We start from the raw sequence: 27,451 nt of genomic DNA, 5'->3' as shown, positions 1-27,451 counted from the left end.
CTGGCTAGTTTTGGCCTACGAAGCATCTGTGGTCTGGACTTTGGGATGGAAATTAGAAGAAGCTACAAAGGACTTCACAGGCATTGTGTAAACACTGCATCCCTTTGTCTCTTTGCTGCCTTTTCCTTTGGTAGTGAAGCAGGAGCCGGCCAGCAGGACACGTATAGAGGAACGCACAGCACTATAGATTTCACCTGCAGTGCCTTATTATATGGATCCACTGCGGCATTCAATGTCTCTCTCTTCTGCTTGATTAAAGATAATAAGGGACAAGTCAGTGAGAAGGCTTTGAGGCACGGTGGTTTCTGGAGATAACTAAGGGATGGATTTGTATCATCATATTTATATTTAGGATTTGATTAGGTTTTGCTTTATAATTCTAGCGATATTTTTAGTTTAGCTTATTGAGCATTAGAGCAACCCTCTCTCCAGTGACCAGCCTAATGCATCCAAAGCCTCACAAGGGGCTACTGGGACACTAAAGACCATCAGTCCTTATGAATAATGCATATATTTCCTACTGAGGCTCAAATCCCATTAATACTATAACATTAATACATCTCTTATTTACTCTTTTTCTATCTGTGGGATTAAAGATCAATTCTTAACAATTTTTTCAAATTAAGAAGTAATCTCAGTAGGTCCAAAGCTCTCACGTAGAATATACCAATTTTCTTTTGCCAGAAAAAGGTTGTTATGAATAGTAAACAAAATCATTAAATTATAAGAAATATCCGAATCATGTGAGACAAGGATGGGCATTACAAGGTCCCACCTAACAATGCTCACTGAAATGCATTGAAACCCATGTTCTGCATGGTGATTTCTCATCCTGGTGTCCTGAATGAGCCCATCTGTGACAGGCAGATGGGACTGAATGGAATTATGGTCAAATATCAACAGCGTTATCTGTCTGACCAGGAAAAGAAAAATCGCCAAGATGATCACAAATTCTATAACTACTTTCTCTCTATTTGGATGTGAGTAGTTCCAAATGTGCCACAGTCTAACTAGGCAGAACCTGGATGGAAGTCCTCTCTCTCTGTAGGTTTGCCACAGTAGGATCCCAGCCTCTTCTGCATGTCTGACTACTGCTGCAAATACTTCTACTGCTCATGAATAATTAATTACAGTGAAGATCTATTTAAATCCCGTTGCCCTCAATGTCCTCTTCATAGTTAGCAAAAACAAATAAAGGAAAACCCAGAAGACTGAGTAAGTTGCCTAGCGAAGCTTGGAAATGAACAATAGTCTTTTTACTATCACTGCATGTTCAAAGATAAATCTTATAAATGAAATAACATACAGTAAGGTGAAGTACATAAAATTCAGAAAAATACAGCTTTGCATGCATAACTAGATTTTTGACATATTCAGTATCAAATCCAAAAGGTAGCACATTACAGGAAAAATATATTACTGTATCCAGTGCAGATCTGCTGCCTTCCTGAATTATTGTTGAGGTGTTTGTTATGTTACAGAATTCAGCAAATACATTGCCTTCCCCAGCCCCATCAGATAATTTGCCTTTGTCCAGAACTGACCACACATTCTGCTTCTGAAACGCACAGAGGCAATAAAAAGAACGTGGAGGTTTAGCAAGTGAGGCACTGAGGGACTAATATTCAGCAATGCTAATTCCAGCTAAATTTATATTGTATTGAAAGAAAGTGCTGTTAAAGAACAGCTTGGCTTACATCAAGACATGTGGTTACCAGATTACTTTCTATCTCCACTCAAAAACATTTAGAGAATTTCTCATTAAAATTATTTAAAGCGAAACAAGTAAAATAAATCTACTTAAGCGTGTTGTTGCATTGCCTCATTTGTGTTGAAAAAATGTTGCTTGTTTTCTACATTCTATTTTAACTGTACGTATGAGGTTTTACTCGCCCATTAACAAAATACATCACCTCCCAATTGCTTTCTATACCTCCTTAAATGTTAAACATAAACACATAGACCATCTGTTTCCTATCATGACACCAATCCAAAATGGCTGTACTAGACACCTCTGCATAATAGATCATCTTAAAACACCTTAGCAGTTTTGCTTTATGGAGTTATTTTTCCTGTGACAAATTATAAACCTATATTTCAAGAACACGACCAAACTGTAACCTCAATCACAAATTCAGAATAGTTTATGTTAACAAAATGTGCTGGCTTATATCTGACGCAGCACTTTTTTTAAAGCCATAGGCCACCTTTGTTGCTGTGGTATTCTACAAATCCAGTTAATTTCTTCAGTTAATAATTTCTCAGCTAATAATTTGTGAAGCATTCAGATTGAAAACATTACAGTTCATTATAGTCACTGCTATAACTTACAAAGCTATTATGTAGCTGTTGTGTAACTGAAACTGCAGAACAAATTACGAGGTTTATCATCAGTCTGCAATCAAAAATAAATTTCAGAAGAAAATCACATTTATATTAAAAAAAATCAGATTTGCAATGCATGTACTTGTAAACTCCAGCTATCAAATGTTCAGTGGGAAATGGACAAAATACAGTCATAAATGTCATTGAATGAAAATTTGGTTCTGAATGGATTTGAAATGTACTTCCTCCTCAGGTTTAGCTCTATGAAAAAATGACTCTGTCTGGAGCAAGTTGAATTCAGTGAGGAATTTCTCCTTGACTTAAATGAGCTTTTGACCAAGGCCTCACAATATTAATGCATGAACCTGCAAACCCTTATTTCCCAGGGTAGCTCCAATGAATCCTAGACTGATTAAACCTCTGTAGGCCTATGTGCAAAAGCAATACTCTGTCTGCTCATTCTCCCTTATATGTGAGAGCTGAAATGGTTATGAGACACTATTGCTACAGGTTTGATCAAAAATAAATGCCATATATCTAGGGACCATGAATAAGGGATGAAACAGCCAGTGTAGAGGTAGAAGAGCTAAAGGGAAAAAATAAAGATACTATTGCCTTGGAGTGTATAATCTCAACAGAGCTTCTTGCCATGTCAGAGTCATTATTTCAGAAGTACCTGTTAATGCCTTTTGGCTACACAATCCCACGGGATGAAGCAAAAGCACGCAGACTTCTGTGGGGGTACGAGCTGCTCAGTAACCTCTTGTCACCAGAAATAAAGACTGAGGAAACGAACCTGGAAAAGCTTGAGAAAGAGGTATTGCAGAGACTTTCTATCTGAGCCATTTTTTCTATAAGGAATTTTTGAAATATGGAGGAACAAGAAGGAAATACAGGTCCTTTTAGGCTTTAAAAGGCAGAGGGGAAACCTTTCCTTGTCCCCCAATCAGCTCTTGTGCAGTTAGAGCTCCCCTTACTGTTTCAGTCCACCTTAACTCCTGCCTCCAGACAAGGCAAAGGAAACCTCCAATGGATAGAACATGGAGCTTTCCTCCTGTTAAAGGTTGTCTCTCCCTGTTGTGTGAATACGTAAGATCACCTGCTCCTTTGGTGCTGTATGAATAACACTCAGATACTTTTTGAAACAATCACCATAGTGTTTTTTCTTCTCATTGTTTGTAATTTTGCTGCTCCTACTTGTGCAATTTACAGAGGTTGTTCTTATTCCTCAGAGCTTTTTGTGCAATTAAAGAAAATAAAGAGCGAATGCTCAAGTAGTTCAGAATGGAAGAGGTAAAAGACGGACTCAAAGGCATAGGTACCATGAACAACTCCTAAAGAGGAAAGAATAAAGCACAGCTTGTCTTCAATATACTCTAACAACAGGCACAAGAATCCTAGATTCAGTTTGTGATAAATCATTATATGGTTTAGAGGGGAGAGACAGTAACTTCTAAACAATATGAACATCCAATTTCAGAATATAGTAATTGCTTGTCTATTGTGAACTTCAAAGTCATGCTGTACTTATAATACACAGTTCTTCAAAAAGCTGGTGAACTGTGCTACGCCTACTTGCCCTGACCACTTGTATACCAGGATTTTTCACACCCAAGAGGGAAAACAAACCAAACCAAACCAACAAAACAAAACAAAACACCACCAAACAAAAAACAACACACAAACAGGTTCTGCTTTGCGATTTTAAACTGTTTCATCTTGACCTTTGCATATACATGTATGTGCCAAAATGCACAAACATGGCACGTCTAACCTCTGCAGCAAGAAGCTAAAGTTGGCTCACAGGCTCTGTCCTCATTTTCACCTTGTTAAGCTCAGTTGAAGTTGTTGAAACTTGCTGAGGCCACTAATCTGGATCCATACCTAAGCCACCTTACTTCTTCACCCTCAAATTCACACTCCTTCCCATCTGCTCTGCATTTCAAAATCTGGAATTAAGCAAGTCTGTAGTAGATGTGCATGTTGAAATGCACTGACCCTGAAACGGCTACTGCTTTCTGCTTTGTAGTTTTCTTGTTGCCCAACAGCTCTGTCACTGGCCTTTTTTTTTTCTTCGTGAACACCATCGTTTTCTCAGTACAATCCTTCTGAGAAAAAAATGGGTGGAATCTCAATAATGTCCTTAATAATGGAGTTATCAGGCCTTATTTTTTTTTTTTTTTCCAAGAAGGTACGGTAAGACACAGCCCTAGATGACGCATACCCAATAAACAGGCAAAAATTTGCCAATCCTTGTTCTGTATTACACACCCATTGAACATTTTGGGTGGAGAGCCTCCAAGGTCAAGCTCAGTTCTTTAAAAATATTTCCATTTCTACATTTGTATGCAGATGAGGAGGCAAAATGTCACAAACTCTAAACCTCGGTAGCCTCTTCTATTTCTATTGCAACTATAACTAAGTTTCTGAGAAGACATCTGTGTTTCATTCTGTGAGATACTGTACCAGTGGTAAAATGCAATGTATCTCTCCAGCTGCAGATCACAAATTTGTTTAAGTTGCAATTTCTTCCTTGCCTATATGGAGGCACATTATCTACTCGGAGCTAACTAAGGTAGGTGGCGAGGGTCTCTCCTCCATACTACTTCAGTTTCAAACTGTATTTATTGATTCGTATATTCCCTGCATCATTTTTAGGCCATTTCTCATCTAAAAACATGAAATGTTCAATTACTGTCAACTGAATTCACATGTTCAAAGTCAGTTTCTCAGCATACAATTTAGCTATTTCTGCCAAGGGTTTTGCTCAATGCTTGAGGGATTTTTAACACCAGCATGATGAAGCAGATGCCACAGGGCAACATTAAACAAGCTCTGCATGTGTCCCAAGCCAGCCTACATGCCAGGCATGCTTTGAAGAGCCATTGCTCTGAAAAAAATGCATTTCACAGAGGCTTTCATTTGGCTGGTTGAAGGTTACCACTAGCATATGGGTCAGACCAGCCCCACATCAGACTCAGGTCTGTGCATCAGAGCCAGGCAGGTCTCACGTGGTTCCTCCACTGCATTCCTTCCCACAACTACATCTTCAAGGTTTCAGACTTGCTTCCCCATGGACTGGGCAGCTCAAAGGCCACCACTCTGCAGTAAAAGTTAAGGACAGGTGCCTCCAGTCCAGCCACCACCTTTCTGGTTTTCTTCCTTCACTTTAAATGCCCGATGCATTCGCCTTTCCCACCTGCAGAACCTGTCCTACGTGCACTCACCTCTTCAGAACAAACGATTTGGAATAAAGGTGCAGTCTTGCGGTAACAATTGCGTTAACTATTTATTCCATAGAGACAAAAGATGAGTCAACAACAGCTTTTCAGATATGGAAGGACTTTTAGTTTCTACTGCCAAAATTATTTTCTCATCAGGGCTTGTCTTCCACAAAGCAACCTGACCCAAAGGTGTTTGTACCTGTGACCAGGTGACTCAAGACAAAGCATTGACATAGTATTTGACATCATTTGGTGTGTAGGATGTCAGAGAGGAGAAAGATGAAACCAGACACATGATGCTGATAAGAATTTCTTTTTATGTTATTCCAATAAAAAATACATTCATACAGAAATATAACAATCTTGCAAAAAACAATTTCAAATAAAATCTTGTAAAACAAAATTTTTACAAAAATCTTACAAAGAGATTCTTTAGATAACAGGGTGCTTCAAAAACAAAAAAAGAAATTTCACTAATAGAAACTTTTTCTTCTTAAATTTCAAGCAAAAATGTTTTATTTTTTTTTTTTTATTTTTCAGCTTGATTGAGGCTCAGTTATCACCTGAACAAAATGTACTTGCTTATTAAGAAAATTACAGGCATTTGACATATGGCACACAGCCCCACCCCATCCACACAAGTCTGATGGTATTTCACAATTGAGACAAGCCAGTGCAAGTTTAATTTTTTGTTTGGGGTTGTTTTTTTGTCTGTTTTTGCTTTTGTTTCCTTTTTTCTTTTTTTTTTTTTTTTGTTGTTTTTGATTTTTTTTATACGAACTATGGCTAAGCCAAGGACAATGCAAACAAGGAGTTAAAAACACAACAAAACCCAACCCTAAATAGAAATCAATTTTCTGAGAAATTTTGTTTGTTTTGGGGAAGTAAAAAAAAAAAAAAGTGCATTTTCAGGTAATTTAAACCAAAAATGAAATGAGAATGATTTAAGCCTGTGTGTTTCTTAGAACCAGATCACTTGCATATACTTTTTTTTAAACCACTTATCTACCTACATTTCCCGGAAGATATACCAAAATATTAGCATAGTAAGCAAGACCAATAATAAATAGAAAAAGAAACAGGTCACGTGTTTCATTGCATTGACTGTAGTGAGCTGGTTTAAAAAAAAAATACTGCTTTTGGACAGACCATTTCTACTCTAGGAAAAAAACAGTATTTTAGCTGAACTATGTAAAATTAGAGGTCAACCACCACAACGACTAGCTCACTCACAGGTCCTCCAGTAAGCTGGAAGGCCAAAACCAGAGTGTACTTTATCTGCACACAGCTAATATTCTTTTAGCATGCCAATATTCGGTTCATATCATTCTTAAATGGCCACAGATACGCTATTCCAGACAACCTAATAACTACAAAACACAGTCAGCAGTCCGAGAAGGACTGAATGCCAACAAAGCCTTTAGCGTACCATTAAGCTAAAGGTAAAGCCTCTAAAAATGCTAGATTTTAATCAACTGTATCTTTCATTTGTCTCCTTAGTGACTGTATTGAAGGGGGAGAGGGAATATTTTGATGGGCTGTGGCATTCTCTAGCTATGTGTTCTACTTTTTTCCTTTTAAAAAAAATATTTATATATTATCTATATATATACACACATACACAGACTGTACACACAAATATACATACACAATTATTTTTCTGCCCACTTTTAAAAAAAAAGTAATATAGTTTCTTTCTGTATGACCAACAGATAGCTAGATATATAGATGTGAAATTTGTGCCTTTTAAGCAAATACATCTTTTAATACTTCTGTATCTTTAATATGTATGAAAACTTGACATATTAAGTACAGTTGGGGTGTGTATATACACAGTTGTTGTGCAAGGTCAATATAAAAAAAGTCTCAAGGTGGCAGAACTGGTCAATTGGCATATGCATTATACTGTAACACAGTCAAATTGTCTAAGTTAAACAAATACTGTACTGACATGAACGACTTTTATCTATATTTGTCTTTGTGAAGGAGGACCCTGGAAGTAACCTTTTTTTCCCCTCATATTATACATTTGATACAGTACAATGCCAGGTGAAAAGAGAGCCTTAATAAAGCATGCATCACCCATACCCCTGTATAAGACCCCCTACAAGAGAAGGTCACTTGCATAAGGCACCATTATTAAGGTCAACAGTGCATTAACAGCTAGAAAACCAGAAGTTAGTCCTCAAGGCATAAATAAGAGAAAAATTAGCTGCATGAGAAAAATCAGTTTCTAACCAATAGTGGTTTTATCCACCCAACAGAAAAAATTATTCATGTTCCATACATTATGTAACATTAGACCAATTGTATTTTAGCTGCTCTTAACTGGAATCAAAACTGCAGTCCTGATTAAAGAATGGAAAAGCATATAGTTCCCCAGAACCATGCAATAACCTTTGTATTATAATGAAAAGTTATAGTTGTGTTACATTTGTAAATACACAGCTTATACAATGGATTACAAATGAGCTCTGTAGCAAGTAAAACAAGCTACTTGACACATTGCACGTTTAATAGCTGCACCAGACACCTAAAGCTCCTCTCACACAGGAACGGGGAGGTCCCCCATCTCCATTCTGGCATCCTGACTCTTTTTAGTCCCCCTTTTCCCCGCTCTGTTTTTCCTCTAAAAAGGTGCAGACACCCCTCCCCCCACCCCTTGGAAATGATTGGTGGTCGTCCCATCTCACGAGATATTCCTCACACACAAGACATTCAGACTATTTTTTTTCTCTTACAGTTATAAAACAACCACAAGAAAAAAAATGTGCCTCAGCATACAGTCATCAAGAAATCCTCATCGCATACAGTCGCCCAATCATTAACATTCTCAGTGCACATGCTCACGGCAAAGGCTTAGGAGCCACTCAGAAGGTTAGATACCAGTGTATGAGTCCAGGAAACCCCAAACATCACGCACCGCGGTTGCTATGCCGTTTCTTACATGACTTATTAGCCCTCAAAAGACCTTCAAGGAAGTGAGGTCCTGGAGGCAACTGGGTAGGGTGCAAAATGGCATGCTTTGGCTGGAACACGCATCCCTTCGCTCAAGGCTCTTCAACCTTGACGCCTCTTAGCCCGCAGGATTCACCTCATGACCCATTCAGAGGTGTCTCTTCATGTGAAGGGCCAGGTGGTCAGACCTGGAAAAACACCTGCAAGGCAAGAGTCAGGTTGCGCATTAGCCCACGGTTGCTGGCACGCACGACGCAACACGCGTGGCTGAGGCACCCCCCTTGCTCTGCTACTCCGAAACATGGCTGGTGGAGGAGGGATTTGGCATTCCCTGGATACACGGGAGCTCTCAAGGTGGCTGTGGGCACCCAGGGGTTGTGGAGGTGGGTGGTAACGCTAGGGCCTTCTCAACACTCATCTGCAACATCAGGCTACAAACCACATCCCAGTGATCAGTAAAACAGGTTTTTTTTCCAGTCTAAATATAAAATAATCCCTTAAAAATATCAGACACAGTTGTGTTCCCAAATGATTCCTTCACAAGTGAAAAGCAGCCTAGGCTCACTTTCCAACAAGCATTAACAATAACTATTTTAAAAGGTGCATTTCAGTCACATACCTGTCACAGTGACTACATTTAAAAGGTTTGGCACCAGTGTGCTTTCTGAAGTGTCTGGTTAATTCATCACTTCTTGCAAAACGCCACTCACACCCTTCCCATGAACATCTGTAAGGCTTTTCCCCTACAAAGAAAGCAGATTACACGTTAGTCACAACTTCATTCAGAGAAAAATAGGTGCTATCCCATTCATTTTCTGTGTAAATCTCCTCCACCCCCCCAAAGACAGCCAATTTTATTTAACCTATCTGAATGCTTCCGAACATGTAGGCAAAGGCTGGCAAAATTCATCCACATGACCCCTTAACTATTTTGCTGCAACAGCACATCAAATAATCGCATTCTTATTTTTAAAAAAGCAATTAAAGAGGATCACAGGAAACAAAGAAATCCAACCTTCTACCATTCCTGTTCATCTGTAATGGCAGGCTCACTCCCAAACAGGTATCATTCACCTCATAAAGGTGATTAAAGACAGCACAGCCAGGCTCCAAAATGTAATTAGGCTACTGTATTGCATCAAAGTCCTCTGTCACTCACTCCTCTGCGTAACATGCAACCTCCTTTCTGCTGAGCCACATATTCCTGGAAAAACCTGCACACTGCTTTGAACACTGCTATTTCAGCATTCAAGAAATACCACTTCCATTCACAGGAACGTTCTCAGCCAGACAGCACCAGGACAACAGTTCTGCAATACTTCTGAGGCCGGCAGCTATTTATGTCTGCTCAGCCACCACTGTTTCAGTGGAAGTTGGCCTTTCCTCTTGAAATAATCTTGTTTTATCTGACTTCTGCATGACAATGGGAACATCTGAGCTTGCTCAGACTTCCCATAAAAGCCACAAAATGCTGAACTCATGAGTCAAAATAAGAACTTTTCCTTGAATTCTTTTTCCACATCTTGCAGAAAACGAAACTAAGAACAAAAAACAACAACAAAAAAACCTAACTAACAAACAAACAAACATGCCACACCAACAAGCATCATTAAAAAAAAAAAATCCAAAACCAAACAACCAAAAAAAAAAACAAAACAGTTCTATATAGGTCTTTAGATAGGTACACCAAGAAAGCCAGGTCAATTCCTCACACTAAACAATGTCTCTTAAGCCAAGGAGCAGCTCTACATATCTAACTGCTGTCGTAAGGAGATGTCAAATAATAATGCTCAAACAAGCAAATCAGCATGCTACTTCAACCATAAAATATTTATAAAAGGCCTGAAGTGTCTATCTTCCTCTCTTCCTTTCCCAGTAACACACAGGGTTGTTATTTTTAGTTCAGGCTCCATAACAATAAAATGCTGTTGCTCAGTATTTTGAGATGAAATTATGCAGTAAATCATACATTTGTAAGTCCAATTAGGCAGATATGTTAGAAGGACTACACCACACTGTGGCTTTCCAAGATTTTTGCTGATAACAATGACACACAAAACTATTAAATGATTTACAACTATAGCTGTATTTTATTCAATCAAGGCCTTGATTATATAGACCCGATGTAGACTGAAACCCAAAAAACAAGCTCTTACAGCAGTTAGCAATCTGACCGATCTTTGGATATGATGTTCCTTTTTTTGCAAGAAAGTCTCAGTTTGCTTTTGCGTTAGAAATAAATGCCAACACAGGTGTAGCATCTACTTTGGCTAGCCCTTTGCTTCTGAAGACCACACACCACCACAGCTTCTCTACCATTGCCTATTTAGATAAGCTCCTATTTGCTATGATGGCAGACTAATCTACCACCAACTCTCTTGGCTTCAGCTCGCTTATGAAGAGAATGAGGAAGGAAGTGATGTCGCCCATGCTGGTAAACCTCTAATACTATTACATCATCTCTCCAAACCTGGGCTCCCACCCAGTGATTGTGTAACACTGACACCACCACTGTCAGGGGTATTCCCTACAGTACTTGCCAACTCTTTATTAATAAGCGTACAGTTACTAACCTGTATGAGTGCGCTGATGTGCTTTCAGATGTGAACTTTTGGTGTAAACTTTCCTGCAACCGTTAAAATGACACCTGTGAACGCGCCTTCTGCCATCTGGCGAGGTGTCACCATTGGCGGGTGTACCTTTTTCTGCAGTCTTTCCAGCGGTACCGGTACGAATTTTCCCTGGTGAATGCAACTCACCCGGCGTACAATTCCACAGCTGGGAAGAAGGCTCCTTGCTCAGCTCAGGAGACGAAGGGGGAGTGGAGGTGACAGATGAACTCAAGTTTCCTGAACTGGCTAAAACATCGCTTATAGGGTCAGAGGTAAACTTTGTTGTGGGCGAGAGCTCCTCAGAGCTGTCTGAAGATTCGCTGCTCACATCAGAATTTAAACTGTTGGTCTCTAAGTTCTGACTAGTAAGATTGTCCTCTTTTGGGACACAGGTGTTCTTCAGTTCAGATTCCTCCTTTTTTTCACGCGCCAGAATAATTTTGGTCCAGAGATCCTCCTGGCTATCAAATTTGATTTCAGATGCAGAAACATAACAGGGCTCACTTTGAAGATACCGTTCCAGCTCCAAACATGTCTAGGTGAAAGAGAAGGAAATGGAAAAAGAAAAGTTACAAGGCTGCTTAAAAATAAAACCAATTGTATTTTACACTTCAAAAAGCAAGCAGGATTGTAGTATGTTCGATTTGAGGTTTCCAGGTTTGAAACAAATTAAAGGCTCCTCCAGCCATAACTAGGTGACTGTTACAATGAAATCAGTTTTTGAGACCTGGGCAGGAGTTCAAACGCACAGCTGAAGGTACAAGTCAGCTTTGGTTTCCAAAATAGCATTCTAATGAGTCAGTCAAATTATCATCACTCTCATCATAAAATCTGTGTTTTCAGTAGGCTGATGTTGAAAAGGACCATAGAGAACCACAACAAATAATTACACCTTGGTCTCGCACCTTGTCTAATTTCAAGTTGTTTTGTATCTCTCTCACACAAACACGAGGCTGAAAGGACCCAACTGAACACAATGTGCTCTGACACGCAGTTAAAAACCTAAACGCTGTGTCAGAAAACAAAGCCACATTTCAGCATGGCTGCGGGGCTGCACGTCCGTCTTCTGGGGACATCAATGGAGCAGCAGACATCTTCCTATTTCCTGTGCATGAGAACGCAGCACACTCGACTTTCAAAGAATGTCATTTCCAAGCATACTGGCACGCGTGCCATAGAACTGCAACTGCTCCTGTGACTGTTTAGAGGAACACAGGGAACTTCAGCAACAGAGGATAGGGAAGAAAAAAGTTCCAGAATAGAAATGTCCTATTCTACAGGAGGCAAAATGGGAAATTACTCTAAGGTCCTGCTGGGAGTCCCACAATGAACAAGAACTTTATCTACTGGCCAAGAGTGCAACTGTATGAGTCATCTCTTTCTTTCACGCAATGCCAAAGGAGACTTCCTTTTAAAACCCTGACCATCTGCCAAGAAAGTACTCTGTTCAAATATACATGCAACAGTACATGGGCAACTTCCCCCCCCCGACACACATTCCCCTCCACTGCATGAAACGAAAGAAAACAAAAAACAAAACCACCCTAAATGGATGAAGTTGTGGTTTTCAATTTCAATTCACCCTGCTGACTTTCAAGCCATTTTCAGAGAACAAAAAAACCCCAGTATGAACTGTTATGGCAACAAGCTGATGTTTTGGGATTATTCTTTCCACTATAGGAAATGATCCATATGAAAGCTTTACACAGAAAATGGACACACCAGGTTTCCATACCAAACTCTACTTATTTTAGTAAGATCATCTCTTCCAAGCCCGGTAGCAAAACCTGATCCCAAATGCCACACATTCCCCTGACAGCCCCTTCCCATCTGTCCAAGAGCGGAGGTGCCATGGAAGCAGCTCCTTTCTCCCACAGCACAGCTCCAGTAAACTGGGTCACATGCTCTGGCCAGGCTAGGAGCACGGACAAAAACAGGAGAAAAACAAAACAAAACCAACAAACAAAAAAACAACCTCCAAAATAAACCCACTGCTGCACGCAATATTTATGCATTTGTCCATAATTAGGTAACTGGTTTGCAATGCACGGTAAAAACGAAAAAGGTTTCAACAGGGACAACACAATAGTGTGTTGACTTTCCATTAAAACAAGTAAAAAAGCATTTTTTTAAGATCTTGTTAAACTTTCCTATTCCCGGCTAATTTAAATTCCTCATTAGGTAGATTAGTAATGGGGACGGGAGTGAAGCTCTCTCCGAGTTTAAATGCCTCTGAAGGCTACTAGGAACGAGGGCTGGCCCTTCGCCAAAAAACCAAATGCCTGAAGGAAACTACTTAGCTCCATTTCAATCACGTACTATGAAGCTGTCTCTTTGAAAAGGGAAGGGGGGGAGGGGAAGAAAAAAAAAAAAAGGCATTGCATACAATTAGTAAGCATGTGAAGGTTGTAACACTTTGCATTTCAACCTTCTCGGAAAGGCTCCTCGGTCCTTCTTGAAAAGCCAGCAGGTATTTAATCTGGTCACCGGGCTGAGCAGCTCCCGGCTGGGGAGCGGAGCCAGCGGACCCCCCCTCGGTAACGCCAAAATGTCAGCGGTGACCGCAACTCCTGCCAACCCGGGGTTTGGATCAAATTAAGGAGGATGGGGGAAAAAAAAAAAATAAATAAAAAGGAAAAAAGAAAAGGCAACGAAATATGTCCATTAAAGGGAAGGAGTCTCTGTTCTTCCTCCTTCCCGACCAAGGCAATTAACACAAGGGGATTGCTGTCATATGACTGGCAACTCACGGACTCTGCAAAGCTCGCTGTTCTGGGAAACAGCTACATTGTATACACACATGTATATACACACAGAGATATGTGTACATATGCGTACATACAACACTCTTGTTTTTTTCCCCACCATCGTCAGGAAAAAATATAATTAAAAAGAAAAAACAACAACAACAACAACAACAAAAAAAAACGCAGCAAGGGGCGGAAAGCAGCCCTTGGCCAAGGCAGGGAGCTCGGATGACAAGACCCAGCTGTGGAGCTTGGACCTGGTACAAGCGCAAAACTTTTGCCAGGACTCGCTGTGGAGCGGGCGGGAACGGAGCGCCGGGTCCGCGGAGCGCGGAGGCCGCCGAGCTGACAGCCCCGCGCACGCAGGGCCGGGCGGTAAGTCAGGAGAGACGGAGATGCGCAGCTCCTCACATTCACCTCGGGACTCTTCCACCCTCCCCCCCAAAAATAAAATGCCGTATTGTTTAAAAGCGAAACACCTGCTTCAAAACATCTCTACACATTTGTGCTTAATGTTCCCCAAAGTCGTTGCTGACACTTGGGCTTTTTTTTTTTTGCCTTTTTTTTTTTTTTAAATCCGTTCATCCTTTAATACGGCTTAAAAAAAAAAAAAAAAGAAAAAAGAAAAAACACCCCGACAACAACAACAACAACATCGACATCCTCGTTTACCTGTTGCCAATATTCCTCCAGGGACGGCAAGGCTGAGAAGTAACCCGTGTCGTGCACAATCTGGAGTTCCTGGAAGATGCTGCACATTGGGAGAACATCCATGTCTCAAGTTGCAACAACAAAGTCAGTGCTGGTTACCAAAAATACAGATGCCTCCTTTATGTGCAGGGGTTGCGGGGTGTGTGCGGGGGGGTGTCAAACCTCTGCTCACAGTTTCCAAGCCCCCCCCCTTCCTCCAGAGAAGAAAAAAAAAAATTGTATATATATAAATATATATCAATTCCTTGAGGAGCTTAGGGAGGAAAAAAGACCCAAAGTTTCATGCAAAGTTTAATTGCACAGCAAGGCAGTACGTCTCCCGAGGCGGCCGCGGCGGCGGCTCTCCCCTCCCGCGGCCGGCGGAGGACACTTGCGCAGGAGCGGACCCAATATTTGCAAACACGGCGCTGACTGCGAATGTAACCCCCTGCGAAACTTCCCTATTCAAAGCTCTGCCCGGCCGCGCCGCCGCCCCCGCCCCCCGCGCCCTCCCCCGCCCCGCGTGATCCCATTACGCCGCCTGCCGCCGCGGCCCAATCTCCGCCACGCACTCCGCGCCCCGCGTGCCAATGATGTCAGAGCCGCCCAATCGCCGCCCGGCAGGCATCGCGGCTCCTCCTGGCGTGACCGAGCCCGGCCGTGACGGCTCCCGCCATTGGCTCGATTCGAAATTCGCCCCCTCCTGATTGGCGAGCCGGGCGGCAGGCTATTTTTAGCAGGGTATATAAAGCGGGGAAGCGCTGCTTTTTCGGAAGGGGAGGTGTGCGCTTGCGAGCGGCTGCTAGCGAGGGAGCTGCGCGGGGGAGGGGAGCGGGCGGCTGCGCGCTGCCATGCGGTGCCGGCGGCCGGCGCGGGGGGCGCTGCGGAGCCGTGAGGCGGCCCCGGGAGCTGTGAGAGGGGAGCTGGGGGAAATGGGAGCAGGTTCGGGTACCCCCGGCCGGAGGAACCTGCCCCGCGGCGCTGGGTCTCCTCGCAGGACGCTCCTGGCGCGGGGAGCCGTGGTTGCTTGGTAGCGCTCGGGCCCTGTGCCTGGCCGGGCCCGCGGCGCTGTCAGTGTCCCACCTCGCCGCGTGAAGGGGGTCACCGTCGACCCCCGTGGCACCCTTTCCACAAGGCTTCAAAACACAAATCCATGTATTCTACAAGTCTCCTTGGTCATGTTTTCCCGGTGAGCAGGAGGGCTGGAAAGTGACTCCTAGGGGCAGCTGAGACGGTCACTGTCGCCTCAGTGAGGAGACTGCTGTTGGGGCAGAACATCCCCTTTTTTTAAGACTAGACCTGCCAATGATGTGAATGTCTTAATATAATTAAAAAAAGCATGGTTGTTAGCTTTCCAAAGGAGTGTCCAGCATATGGAACAAACAATCCTAATGTGTTTCTTTTATTAAAGGACTTATAAATTTTCCACTGATGTTTCCATCGTAATCTCTACTGTTATTTCCATTTCCCCACTTCTCTCTGTATCTGTTGCTAGTTACCTACAGATGGTAACTGAAGTATTTAGTGTTTGTTTCTTCTGCTGACTGTCTTCTGTGAGCTAGCTGATTGCAGGTGTGAAAATGTCAGTCTAACTTTCCATCCCCAAGCCCCTCATAAACTATTAATATGGTGATTCCATAAACAAACAACTGGTGTTCACGGTTGGGTTTTCCTGTGTCTATGAAAAAAAAAAAAAAACCCTCAGGTCAATTAGAGCATTATGTTATGTTTATAAAAACAAGCCAATGCTGGAGACTCAAAATATCTAAATCCAGAGAATGAAGCCCACGTGGTTTAGTCAGTAATTCTTTACTTGGCTTCATGTGGCCGAACAAATATGTATTCAAAATTGCCTTGTGGCCAACATATAGCACAGGTAGGTTTCTGTCTACTTGTGGCCAAAACTAGATCTTCTGAAGAAAAGTGCAGAAGAAAAAAAAAGCCCTCTTAAGCAGATGTATTATACACCTTACTTGAGATTACTTTTAATTCTGAAGAGTTAAATATTTTGTGGTCTGAAGTGTGGTGTGGACTCCAGTCAAATATAACCTGGTAACATAATTCTGAAAATCCTCAGTGTTTGTTTAACTGACCTGCTCCCTCTTTGTAAAAGATTTTCTTTTCAAATAGAGTGACAATGAATGCTACTGACCACTCTTCTCATTTTACACTTGCCCCTTTTTAGCTGTGTTTTGTGTAAGAGAGATCTGGGCTTGTCAGAGACTGGGTGAGAATTACTATGCCCATGTGGAGTTTGAAGCATAAAGATCTCATTTTGTAAAGTTATCTTCAGATAGGTGGTATCTCTCAGTGAGGGACAACAGATGTAAATTGATAGAGATGCAATAATAAAAAAGAAAGGTCCTTTAATAAAATGCATTTTTATTTGACAAATAAGGTTTTCTTAAGGTTTTCTTTGCTTCTGCCAGTCAGTGATTGGTTGAGCAGGATTAAGATCATTGACATAGGAAAAAATAAAGCAAATCAAAGAAAACCATGGCACAGATATGACTATGGTGCAGAACAAGCTATTTAAGTTATGACCTGATTAAATCCTGGCTTTGATTAGGGCATTATCAATTGGCATTTCAAATAAAATTTACCTATGTGTCACTGGATGTGTTAATCCTGAGTTATAAATGTATTAACAAATTTTATTCTGTGTAGAGTGAAGTAAACAGATGTAGTGTTTTTCCCAGTATATTTTTAATCAGGAGTTAAAATGAAACAGTGAGTCAATAACACGCTGTGGTTTGGGAGGCTGTTCCATGGAACGCAAGCTGAAGGGAAACTACTGGCACAAAGAGCAGCCAGGTGGAACGAAGGGATGGCATGGAAGTATTGTAGTCTGTGGAGGATAATAAACATTAGGACAAATTTTAATTGACCTCAAAATGAAAGAATGAACTACTGGAGATACTTGAAAATATAATTTAGTCTCTAATGACTTTCTTCAAGCTATACACAGTACTAAAGTTTCAAATATCCATTTTATACCAGTGGCATTTTTTGAATCATGCGCCAGGGTGGAATTTACCATGAAAACCATAAATGAAAACATGTTCTAGCTTAAAAAAAAACCCAGACCAAAACCAGTCAGTCCCTTGGGACTACACCACTTTATTTAGATATGCCAATCAGAGAACACCTGATTTGTAGCAGAGGCCTCTTCAGTTTTCATGAGGGATGCTGAAGCACGTGTGTGGAACAGGCAGTGCTAATGGCAGGGAGGGAATGCAGCTGCTGAGTTCCTTAGGTAAATTTCCTGTGGCTGCTGTACAGCTAATTCAGCGTGTATGCCCTTGATTATGTTGAGGTAGTCACAGATTTACTTCCTATCCTATAAATGTTCGCCGTGTTTTTAACTCTGTGTGATCTAGGTAATTTATAAAAGTAGCAAAAATGAGTACAAATTATATAGTATTGCTCCAAATATTGGTTCTCTGGCTTTGGAGTTGCACACTGGCTTTTAAGGAGGACTATCCACAATTTAGGATAATCAGCCCATTTACCCCTTAAGGCCACTGATTTATAAATATGTGCAGAGAAAAAAGTCCTGTGTGCTTTAATTTTTTTTTTGGTTCATTAATTTTAATGAGGTTCTGTCTGAAAAGCTATATTGCTATATTAAATGCCCCACCACTTCTCCGTAGTAACCGCTTCTGTCAGGGATGGTGGACTGTTCCTGGAAAACCTGCTCTCCAGTGTCGCAGGTGACAGACGGTGTTTTCCAGGTGGGCTGAGCTCCACATGAGGCAGGGGGAGCACCTGTTCTGTTCTTAGAATATTCATGCATTTTTAGAGGACACATTAACTTGCTCTACACGGGATACAGTGCTGAGAGTAAGAAAAGGAGAAAACCTGAAAATGGTTCACATACAGCCAGATGCAGGGAGGTTAGATGAAATGGGCAGGAATCAATATCTTGTGGTTTGATTAGGATAAATGGACTTTATTTGGGGAAAAGGAAAGAGAGAGTGTCAAGTGCATGAAAGCATTGTCACTTAGCAGAGAACACTACTTGAAATTATCTACTTCCAAGGTGGTAAGTTGCTAAATCGAAAACTAGCATGCAATGTGATTCTACCACAGATAAAGTAAATGCTCTTTGAGAGTATAAAAATAGAACTGTTATGAGTAGGCAAGCAAGTGGGGTGATTCCTGATCTGTCACTCTGGCAGAATTAGAGAATTACACTTCAGATATCGTAAGCTAGACTAAGATAGAGTGAAAGGTAAAAGAATTAAAAAAAGAAATCATGACAAAAATACAGTAAGGAAGAATTTGGGTAAGTGTGACCTGAACTTGTTCATCAGACACAGAAAACTCTTAGGAGAGATGATGTGTTTCCCCAGAAATACTGGTAAACATTTAACCAGAATGGAGGGAAATAATTGTCATTAGCTAATGTGAACAGAACATGAACCGATGACCCACATCTGAGTGAGAGAAGTGTTGTGGGGTTTGTTTTGTTTTACTCTTCAGGCCAAACTCAGAGCTATGTAATTTCTACTGCTTGGAGTTCATGCTTTTAAGCTCCTATATTCACTTTGGTATTCCTAGACGTGACTAAACAGTCAATGGGAAGGTAACACTCTGGGAACTAGTGGTCCCCATCAGCACCCAGGAACAACATTAGAACAAAAGGTATCGACAGACAATCCTCTCCTAGGCAGACGTCCTGTGGAATGTGTTCTTTAGGTCTGTGTACCTTCACCTAGAAGGCAGTTACATTTTCTGTTTCCATAACTGGCACCGGAGAGGTGATGCTGTCTCTTGGTGCTGTAATTAAGAGTGATGATCCTCTAATTCCCACCCTGTTTGCAACCAGTTTATTATACCTGTTCCTGTGTGCTTATGTTGCCTTTCTCCTTTAAACAGGCCTTTTTCCTCCCTGATGCTCAACTGCTGGACATATTTATGAACAAAACGTATATTCACTTTCAGCTGTTTCTTGGGTGACTGTATTAGCAAGGAGTTAGACCTTATTTCCACAAGAGGCTCAGTTGTACAGTCTGCTTAATAGTACAGATGGATGTAATTAGTAGTTACTAGTCCTAGCTGAATAGGTATTTAATGTTTTTTAATGGTTTTAATGGTTTTAATATAGCAAATATCGCTTATGGGTTTTTAAAATTATTTAAAAGCACTCATCCTATACAGGGCAAATAAATATTCAAAAAGTTGACTGTTTTCGTTTTTGTGGTGTCTAAACTTTAGGATAGGCACTTTTCTCACAGTCCATAAAATCTTCCATGATCTAGAAGACCTGAATTTCAATTCTTAAAAAAAAAAAAAAAAAAAAGAGCCTTTCAAACCTTTCCTTCTAAATATGAGTAAGACATAAAAAACTCACTGTCTTTGCAAAATGTCTTTAGGAAAGATGGATTTTATGATAAGTGTCCTCATAAGAAGTAACAAATACGAGCAACTGGGGCTTGTCTGATGCCTTGTTACTTGGTTGGTTTTAAGAAGTATTCTGGCTGCTTCCCCAGGTGGAAGAGCAGAAATTGCTGTGATTAATGGTGAAAAAAAAAAAAAAAGGAGCTTAAGAGAAGGAAAAAAAACTGGTGTTGCTGGGCATTTTATCATTTTCATATGACCATTTCTTCCTTTTTGCCATTGCTAATTAGTGACCATTACTTAACAGTGCATTAAGCTGAGAAGCGTAATTCAGACCAATTTTGGAAGCTGTGGGAAAAGGAACCCAACATGTACCAATCACTTTGCGGAGTGAGAGACTGGAGGACTAATGATGGTTAGAAATAGCTGGACTGTCTCACCAGCTGCTGGTGAGGCTTAGTCAAAGTCTATAGAATTAGACTGAAACTGCAAACTTGTATAGAAGAATACAAAGAAGTATTTCTAAGCAGTGATGCCAATTAGACATAGGGCTGGCTTGCTTGGAGTGGTTGTGAAACTGCCTTTTCTGGGAATTAGTCACGGCGAGACCAGACAAGAAGTTGTGTGGGAGCCTCAGCCAAGAACGCCAGACCTTTGCTTGGAATGAACTGCCTGGCCCCGGGTAACTCTTCCAACTCGTAACATCTCCGCTCTGACTTTACACGAAGTGCATTACGTGGGTTGTAAGTTTTGTAAAGAGTTTCTCTCTGATGTCACGGTACCCCTTTCTGTAATGCGTGGGAGGAAAACAAAACACCTAACCTGTTGCTGTGGCATTAGGGAGCTTTCCCATTAGCAGGGCATGGGATGGGATGAACCTTTTGGGCCTTGCACGTTGACTTGTTTCTTTGGTGCCGGGGCACAGGAGAGCGATCCGATTGTGTCTCTTGTTATGCAAAGTGGGACTCAGTGCTGATTCTGCCCCCTCCCTGCCATTAACATAAGCTGCAAAAGCAGATATAGTGTCTGATATATATATAACTGTACGTATGTATTCAAGAGCAAAATGAACTGTGGCCTTCTTTGGGACACAAGGAAATAAACATAGTCATTAAAGAGTCAGCACCGTTACCACGTAGTGAACCTTTACTCAGTGTTCCCACCTATTGTTATTTGAAATATCCCATTTCCTGTTTTCAGTGACTGTTGCCAATGGGCAGGATTCAGATCTCATTCACATCAGTGTAACTCTGGAAGCTCCAGAAGATCAGAAGGGAAAAGGAAATGAAAAACAAGTGACTATGATGAAGTAATCCTGATTTCCACTGAAGTGCTCTGAGTTTAGTCCCAGTGTCAGAATGCAGCCTGGTGCATGGGAAATCAGGGAAATTACTATTTGTTGTGTAAGCCTCAAGACAGAACCTCATTAATATACTCACATTATTGTCATTATTGCTATTGTGCACTGGGATGATAGCAATAATAAAATAGGATATTTACTCTGTAAGTATCTGAGATGAATGGGTATATATATACATACATACATACATACACATAATAAGTAGTTACTTATTGTTTCATGAAAGCTTCCTGGAGCCTCACTATGAGACTGCAAAGTTGTGAGAAAGATATAAATGATTGTGTAAAAAGAGTATTTTTCCTGAGAGTTTATATTCCAGCCTGATGAAGAAAGAAAAACCCAACAAAAACACAACCTTTGTTCAAAATGCAGGAGAAAGGATTTATTATCCGAATGCTATAATGCAGAAACACAGAGGTAACAGGAGGATCAGACCCACAAAGATACCTCTCAGTTCTTGGTCATCTTTCTCTGCAGGGAAATTTGTTGAAAATGTAAATGCCTGTAAAGCATTGTGAATCCACGGCTTGTATTATCTCTGGCTCTCAGTTCCCTAACTACACAAAGAAGATACTACTTCCTTTCTTCAGTCTACGCCAAATTTAAGCTTTGGCCCAAAACCACAAAGAGAGATTATGGCAGAGCCAAGAAATGAACTCAGTTCTTCTGAGTCCTAATCCACGCTTGTTATCATAAGCTCATCTTTCATTTGCTTTTGAATAACAACCAAAGTGTTAACCCTATTCCTATACATTTACAACCTGATGGAGTTCTTATCTGTGGTGGTCATTTCATTTCCTGCTGGCAATTTCACAAGCCTTTAAAGCCTTTTCCCCCTGTAATTTATTTATTTGAGTTTTTTTTTCCCCCAAGAGATAGACAGCTTCCTTCAAGATTCCTCCAGCAAACCTTGCCCGTCTTCTTTGGAGGTTTATGCTAGGTGATTTTTACCTGGTGCAGGAATCATCTATTAGTATTTTTTAATTACATGGTGGTGTTCTTTGTTTTCTTTACTTGTCATTTGTATCTAATCCTTTTCCCTCAAAAATATGTAGACATGTTTAGAAGATGTCCTAGAAGATTTTTGCCAAATAAACATGTTTTGATTTAAATGAGCACTTTTTGAGTGTAAATGCTCCAGGCGACTTGGTATTTTCAAGGGGAAAACAATTAAGTTAATATGTGTACACAAAAGCCAACACCTTTGTCTCTAGATCTTTTCCATTCTCTTGTAATTTATGAAATTTATTCATTTGGGGATTTTTATTTTTTTTTAATTTCATTTGGCATTCATTGGGAAATAATGGATTTCAGAGGCATGATAGAAATCGGAAGTTTTGTTCTTTGAAACAAATACATTGCCTTGTTGTTTTAATTTGAGAGAGAAAATTTTTAACCAGTTTTTTGATATCGCCTGATTTAATATGAAATCATGCTTTTGTTTTATAGAATGCGGGTGGCCCTTTGAGATTGTTGTGCCTATGTGTTGTAAATCTAATTTTAATAGAAGTAAGAAGTGCTTTCTCATTCTTTCTAAATATCATTGTTAAGAATGTCTTCAGCACAGCAGAATCTTTAAGAGCTGATCTGATTTTCTGGTTTTCTGTCCATCTGAAACCTAACCCATCAAAATGAATATTGAAATAATTTGATCCAAAACATTACACACATGAAAAGAATTAGACACCCATCCTGCACATATGAGTTGCTAAACGTTTACACAGTGATAACCCAAACTGTGCAATAGTCAAGCAAATTGAAATACAGTGCCTGCAGAAGCAGCCATCCTCAGAAAAAAAAAAAAAAAAGAAAAAAGAAAAACAAGATTTATACTTCTGTACTTATTAATTGTTTATGTTGTATTAACACCTACATGGAACAGCAGTTCTGAATCCCATTGGGCTACATGTGGTAAGAACACACACTAAATGGTAGTCCCCATCCCAAAAAGATTAGTTAAACATGACTTTAATTAGAGCTGATTGGTCCCTTTAGAGTGTATTTCTGCTGCTAACTATTTCAAGACACAACATATTAATTATGACTGTACTTTTCCCAGTTTTATCAATAGCGAGTGTCAGGGATGTCTTTTTGGGGAAGGATGTAATACTGGGCAAATTATTGGGATTAAGAGGGGTCCCAGTTTGGTGAAGTCGTGTAGCAGCAGGAGATTAACTTTGCAATGAAATTCTTCCATGGGAATGTTTCCTGCTCACTGACAAACAGGATCTGTGTCTGGAAGAACCGATGGCTCTTGCTTCTCTGTGACTCATTGCTACATGGCGGGAATGTCCTCTGCAGCATGAGGTTTGGGGGTTTCTGTCCTTTGCTGCTATGTGCTGTTGCTGGATCGAAAGCATAGCGGAATTGCTCTCTAGCTTTTACCTAACGTTCATAGTATTAATTTTTAGTGATGTAGGCAGCAACTGTTGAAAAGACCATGTTTCTTTTAGGGAGGTTGTCTCATAATTTAAAGTGGGATGTGAATAAATGTGATCACATGGGAGAAGAAGTCATAGAAGGAAAGAGAACAGTTTGTCAGAGCGTCATGGAAAGTACTGTGGGAAGTGAAGCATGAAAATTTTGGGTATTGTCAGGTGTCGCCTTGTTCAAAGGAGAGTAAAAACTTATCTGAGTGTTTAAAGACATAAGCACATAATAGTGCATGTGTACTGATAGTTAAAATACCATCAATTCCCTGCCTCAGTGAACTATAACTCAGAGGATGTGGTGTCTCTGTACATTTGTAAACTATCAGACAGTGCTATAGATGCCGCTTCACAAATTAAAATGACAGAGAAATAAAAAATTTAAAAAAAATGCAATTAAATGTGAATAAGCTCTCCTGGAGATTTTTCAGAAATAGAAACACTGCTTTCTGAAGTAAAATTCATTTTAATCCAGTAGTTTTCAATCTTCCCAAATCCCTATGGGATGAAAAGATGAGCCTTGTGTCATGCTTGGAAGGTTAATGAATGGGGACTCTGGATGTAGTTTCAGGGTGAAAGACTTCTTACTGAAAATGTGTTAATGGAAAGTGTTTAAAAAAGGGCACTAGTCTGAGCACTTCTGTGACTCACAACAGTAGTTCTACACAGAGAATAAACATGATTTTTTTAATAGCTACTGCCTATGCCATTGAAATATAGTACTATGAATATCAGCCACATGTAAATAGCTCCTGCAAACAGGAGCTTACACCTCAGGTGGAACCAGCTGGCTTCATGAAATCGTGCTTTGTCAGACAGCTGCATTCAGCAATAGCTCTGACATCTGAATAATAATCGATGTAGCTTCAGAGAGAGGGCCCAGCACCAGCAGCTTAGTCTGCACATTGCCAAAGGGCAGGATACCCGCAACAAACTCTTCAACCAGAATAAGTGGTTGTGCTGCTCTCACCAAGGAGACAGGTCTTTGCCAGGACTGTTATTTAACCCTCAGGTTGCTTCTCAGGGTCTAATAGTGCGACAAAACACAAACATTCCCTCTCCAATCGTCACCCCAAACAGAGTCCTTCCTAACTCATTCAGCTACTTCTGCCAGCGTTTCAGTGTTACTTTAGTTTTTTTCAGTCCTGAGACACATCCAAGTATCCGTCATCCATGCTGCAGTCTTGAAATGACATATGGAACATTCATTTTCATACCAGGAGGCTGAAGTAGGATAGCCTTAGGTAAATACACAATATGTATAATTCTTTCATCCGCTGTAATCTCAGTGGATGTACTTTTGTTTCAGTACAATTGCAGTAGTACAGACCACTTATATAAAATCTCTAGAGCAACAACCACTTTGTGAAATGACTTTTCTTGTGAAAATTCAAGATGATGGCAACTCTCAGCATGATGTTTAATTATTTGTAAAATACCCTTTTCCCCTGGCCGCTCAAAAGTTCTGCATGTGGCTAACTGCATCTGACACTCACACACCTCTAAAAAATTTAACAATATTTGTTTTAGCTTTAAGACCTTTTCCTGGAGGCAAATGAATAGGTGAAAATCTGAGTTCCAGCAGAAAAATAAATAGGCTGTCACCTACATTTGAGAAAATCCTTAAGTGGCAACCAAGGTGCCTTTCAAGGGCTCAAAAATTGGAAGCCCAAACCCAACAACACTATCACACATATGATACAAAAAAATACCGACTTTCAGAACAGTATAATGGATTTTAAGAAGCCTGACAAATAATATTTAGGATTTATTTAATTTATCTCTTGGATGTTGGTTTTAATATTACAGGTATCATTAATCATCATGCTAGATATTTTACTGCATTCATTCTGAGATAATTTGGAATCTTTTCAGATTTTAATAGGATCTCAATCAGATTAAAAATACAGAATTATGATCCTTCTGCTGGCTTCCATAGAGGCTCCTCTGGTGTCTAATTTAGATTTCATTACACTAACATGATATCATTAATTAGACATTTCACTGATAAGAGAATAGATCTCTCTTATCAAGAGAAAATCATTAGATTTTCTCAAGGGAACTCTGACAGATCTAATTTTCCTAGACTTCATGAAAATATTTGAATTGATATTGTATGGAGAATTATTATTAAGATTTCCATTCCTGACCTTGGCACAAGAAGTGGGATGTAGAAATGAAATATACTGATGGCACAGAGCTGGGAGTTGTTGTCAATACAGAGATGGATTGTACTGTAATACAACAGAAAAAAGAAATGGCCTTGAGGGCTGGGGTAATATCAATGGAAAGAAAAAAACAGTATGAAATTCAGGGTCATGCACTTATGTACCAACCCCAAGGATTTATTTTGCACTGCAGAAGATCATCAGTTACACTTGACAGAGGAACGAATAGGCCTTTTAATCACTGATCATGAGATCACCTGATCCTGAGATCGCCTGGTTCAGCAGAGGAATCTCAGCCAGTAGCAGGAAGGTAAGTGAAACCGTGGAGTTCAAAAGGCATTTCCAGAGATAGATGCTGACATGTAAAGTCCTAAGTTACATCATGTCTGGAACACCGTATCTAACTGTGGTCTTCCATGTTTCGGAAATAGGCTACACATGGAAGGTATAATAGTGGAGAAGGGTGACACGTAGCCTAGAGAACTTTTGTTGTAAGAGAGAGAAAATAAAAAATGATGTTTATTTAGCCAAAGAAATGATATCTGAGGGGGTGTGTATTTGTTCTCTGAATGAGGAGGAAAAAATATGAAAGAGGAAGTTCTAGCTAATAAACGTGACAGACAAAAGAGGAGTTGTATAGTAAATAGTTATGGAAAGGTCTAAACTGGAAACTGTGGTGTTTTACATTTTTGGTTCAGACTGGGAACAAAGATGTATATTAAATCTTGCAGTGGAATAAAAATCCCATTAATTAGCAATAAGAAAAGAAGGAGGCCTTACTGGATCAAGCCAATGGTATATCAAGAGCAGTATTCTGTCTTCCACCATAATATTTATGCCAGAAATTCAACTTCAGAACTTGTGATAATGAAGGACTAGATTTGCATTCTCCCTTTAAAGTAACAAGGACAAATGCCCAGTGGCAATAATTTCAGTTAGGGAGAGTGTGTGAGCCTGTCCACTTTCTGCTGTCAGTTCCCTTTGTACTCCTTAGCATTCAGAATTGCTGTGCTAGTGATGTTTGATGATGCATTTGTCCTTAAGCCTTAAAAAAATCTGTTTATAGACCTGCTGTCCATGAATCTGTCTATTCCCTTGTTTGTTCCTTTAGTGTTACATTATTGATGGTTGTCTACTTCCTGTGATAATGGGGGTTTAGGCTCTATATCTAGGTAGGTCCCTTCCAGTCATCTCATGTGTTGCAGCTCTGAGCAGGAGGGAGTATCTACCCTTACTGGACTCCTGTGATTGCTTGTGTCACCCTTTACATAATGAAAATCGTGAGCTATGTGACTCTTAAGATATGTTTAGCTTCTTAAGAGCAAAATATTATGTTTCTGTAGCATAGAAACTAGTATTCTGATGGTATCACATGTTCTTTAGTCATCAAGCAATATTTGAAATAAATATGCATGCATTCACTTTTTAAGATACATAGCAGACATATTTCAGTCTTTAAATAGGCTTTTTGCCTTTTGAAATGACCACTTGACTAAAGTTGTTAGTTTAATTCTCACTTTCAAGCTCTATCAAAAAGCAAAGACCAGTGGTGATTGCCCAGCGTTTGCATGTTACACAACACAGAAAAGAAAGGG

At 40.2% G+C, this 27,451-nt stretch overlaps 1 protein-coding gene across 1 annotated transcript; it reads right to left on the bottom strand.

Moving 5' to 3' along the window:
• Positions 1 to 5,846: 5,846 nt before the first annotated feature.
• On the bottom strand, positions 5,847 to 15,036 carry KLF6 (KLF transcription factor 6). Its single transcript, XM_065831549.1, has 4 exons — positions 14,539 to 15,036; positions 11,081 to 11,654; positions 9,127 to 9,250; positions 5,847 to 8,707 (listed from the first exon to the last, which is right to left on the bottom strand). The coding sequence occupies exons 1-4, from the start codon at positions 14,638 to 14,640 to the stop codon at positions 8,656 to 8,658; spliced, it is 852 nt and encodes a 283-aa protein (XP_065687621.1). The 5' UTR covers positions 14,641 to 15,036; the 3' UTR covers positions 5,847 to 8,655.
• Between the last annotated feature and the right edge of the window lie 12,415 nt (positions 15,037 to 27,451).

The sequence above is a fragment of the Patagioenas fasciata genome, chromosome 2 (genome assembly GCF_037038585.1).
Source record: "Patagioenas fasciata isolate bPatFas1 chromosome 2, bPatFas1.hap1, whole genome shotgun sequence".
Lineage (NCBI taxonomy): Eukaryota > Metazoa > Chordata > Aves > Columbiformes > Columbidae > Patagioenas > Patagioenas fasciata.
The sequence above is the reverse complement of the archived record's forward strand: the minus strand, read 5'-3'. Positions and strand labels throughout refer to the sequence as shown.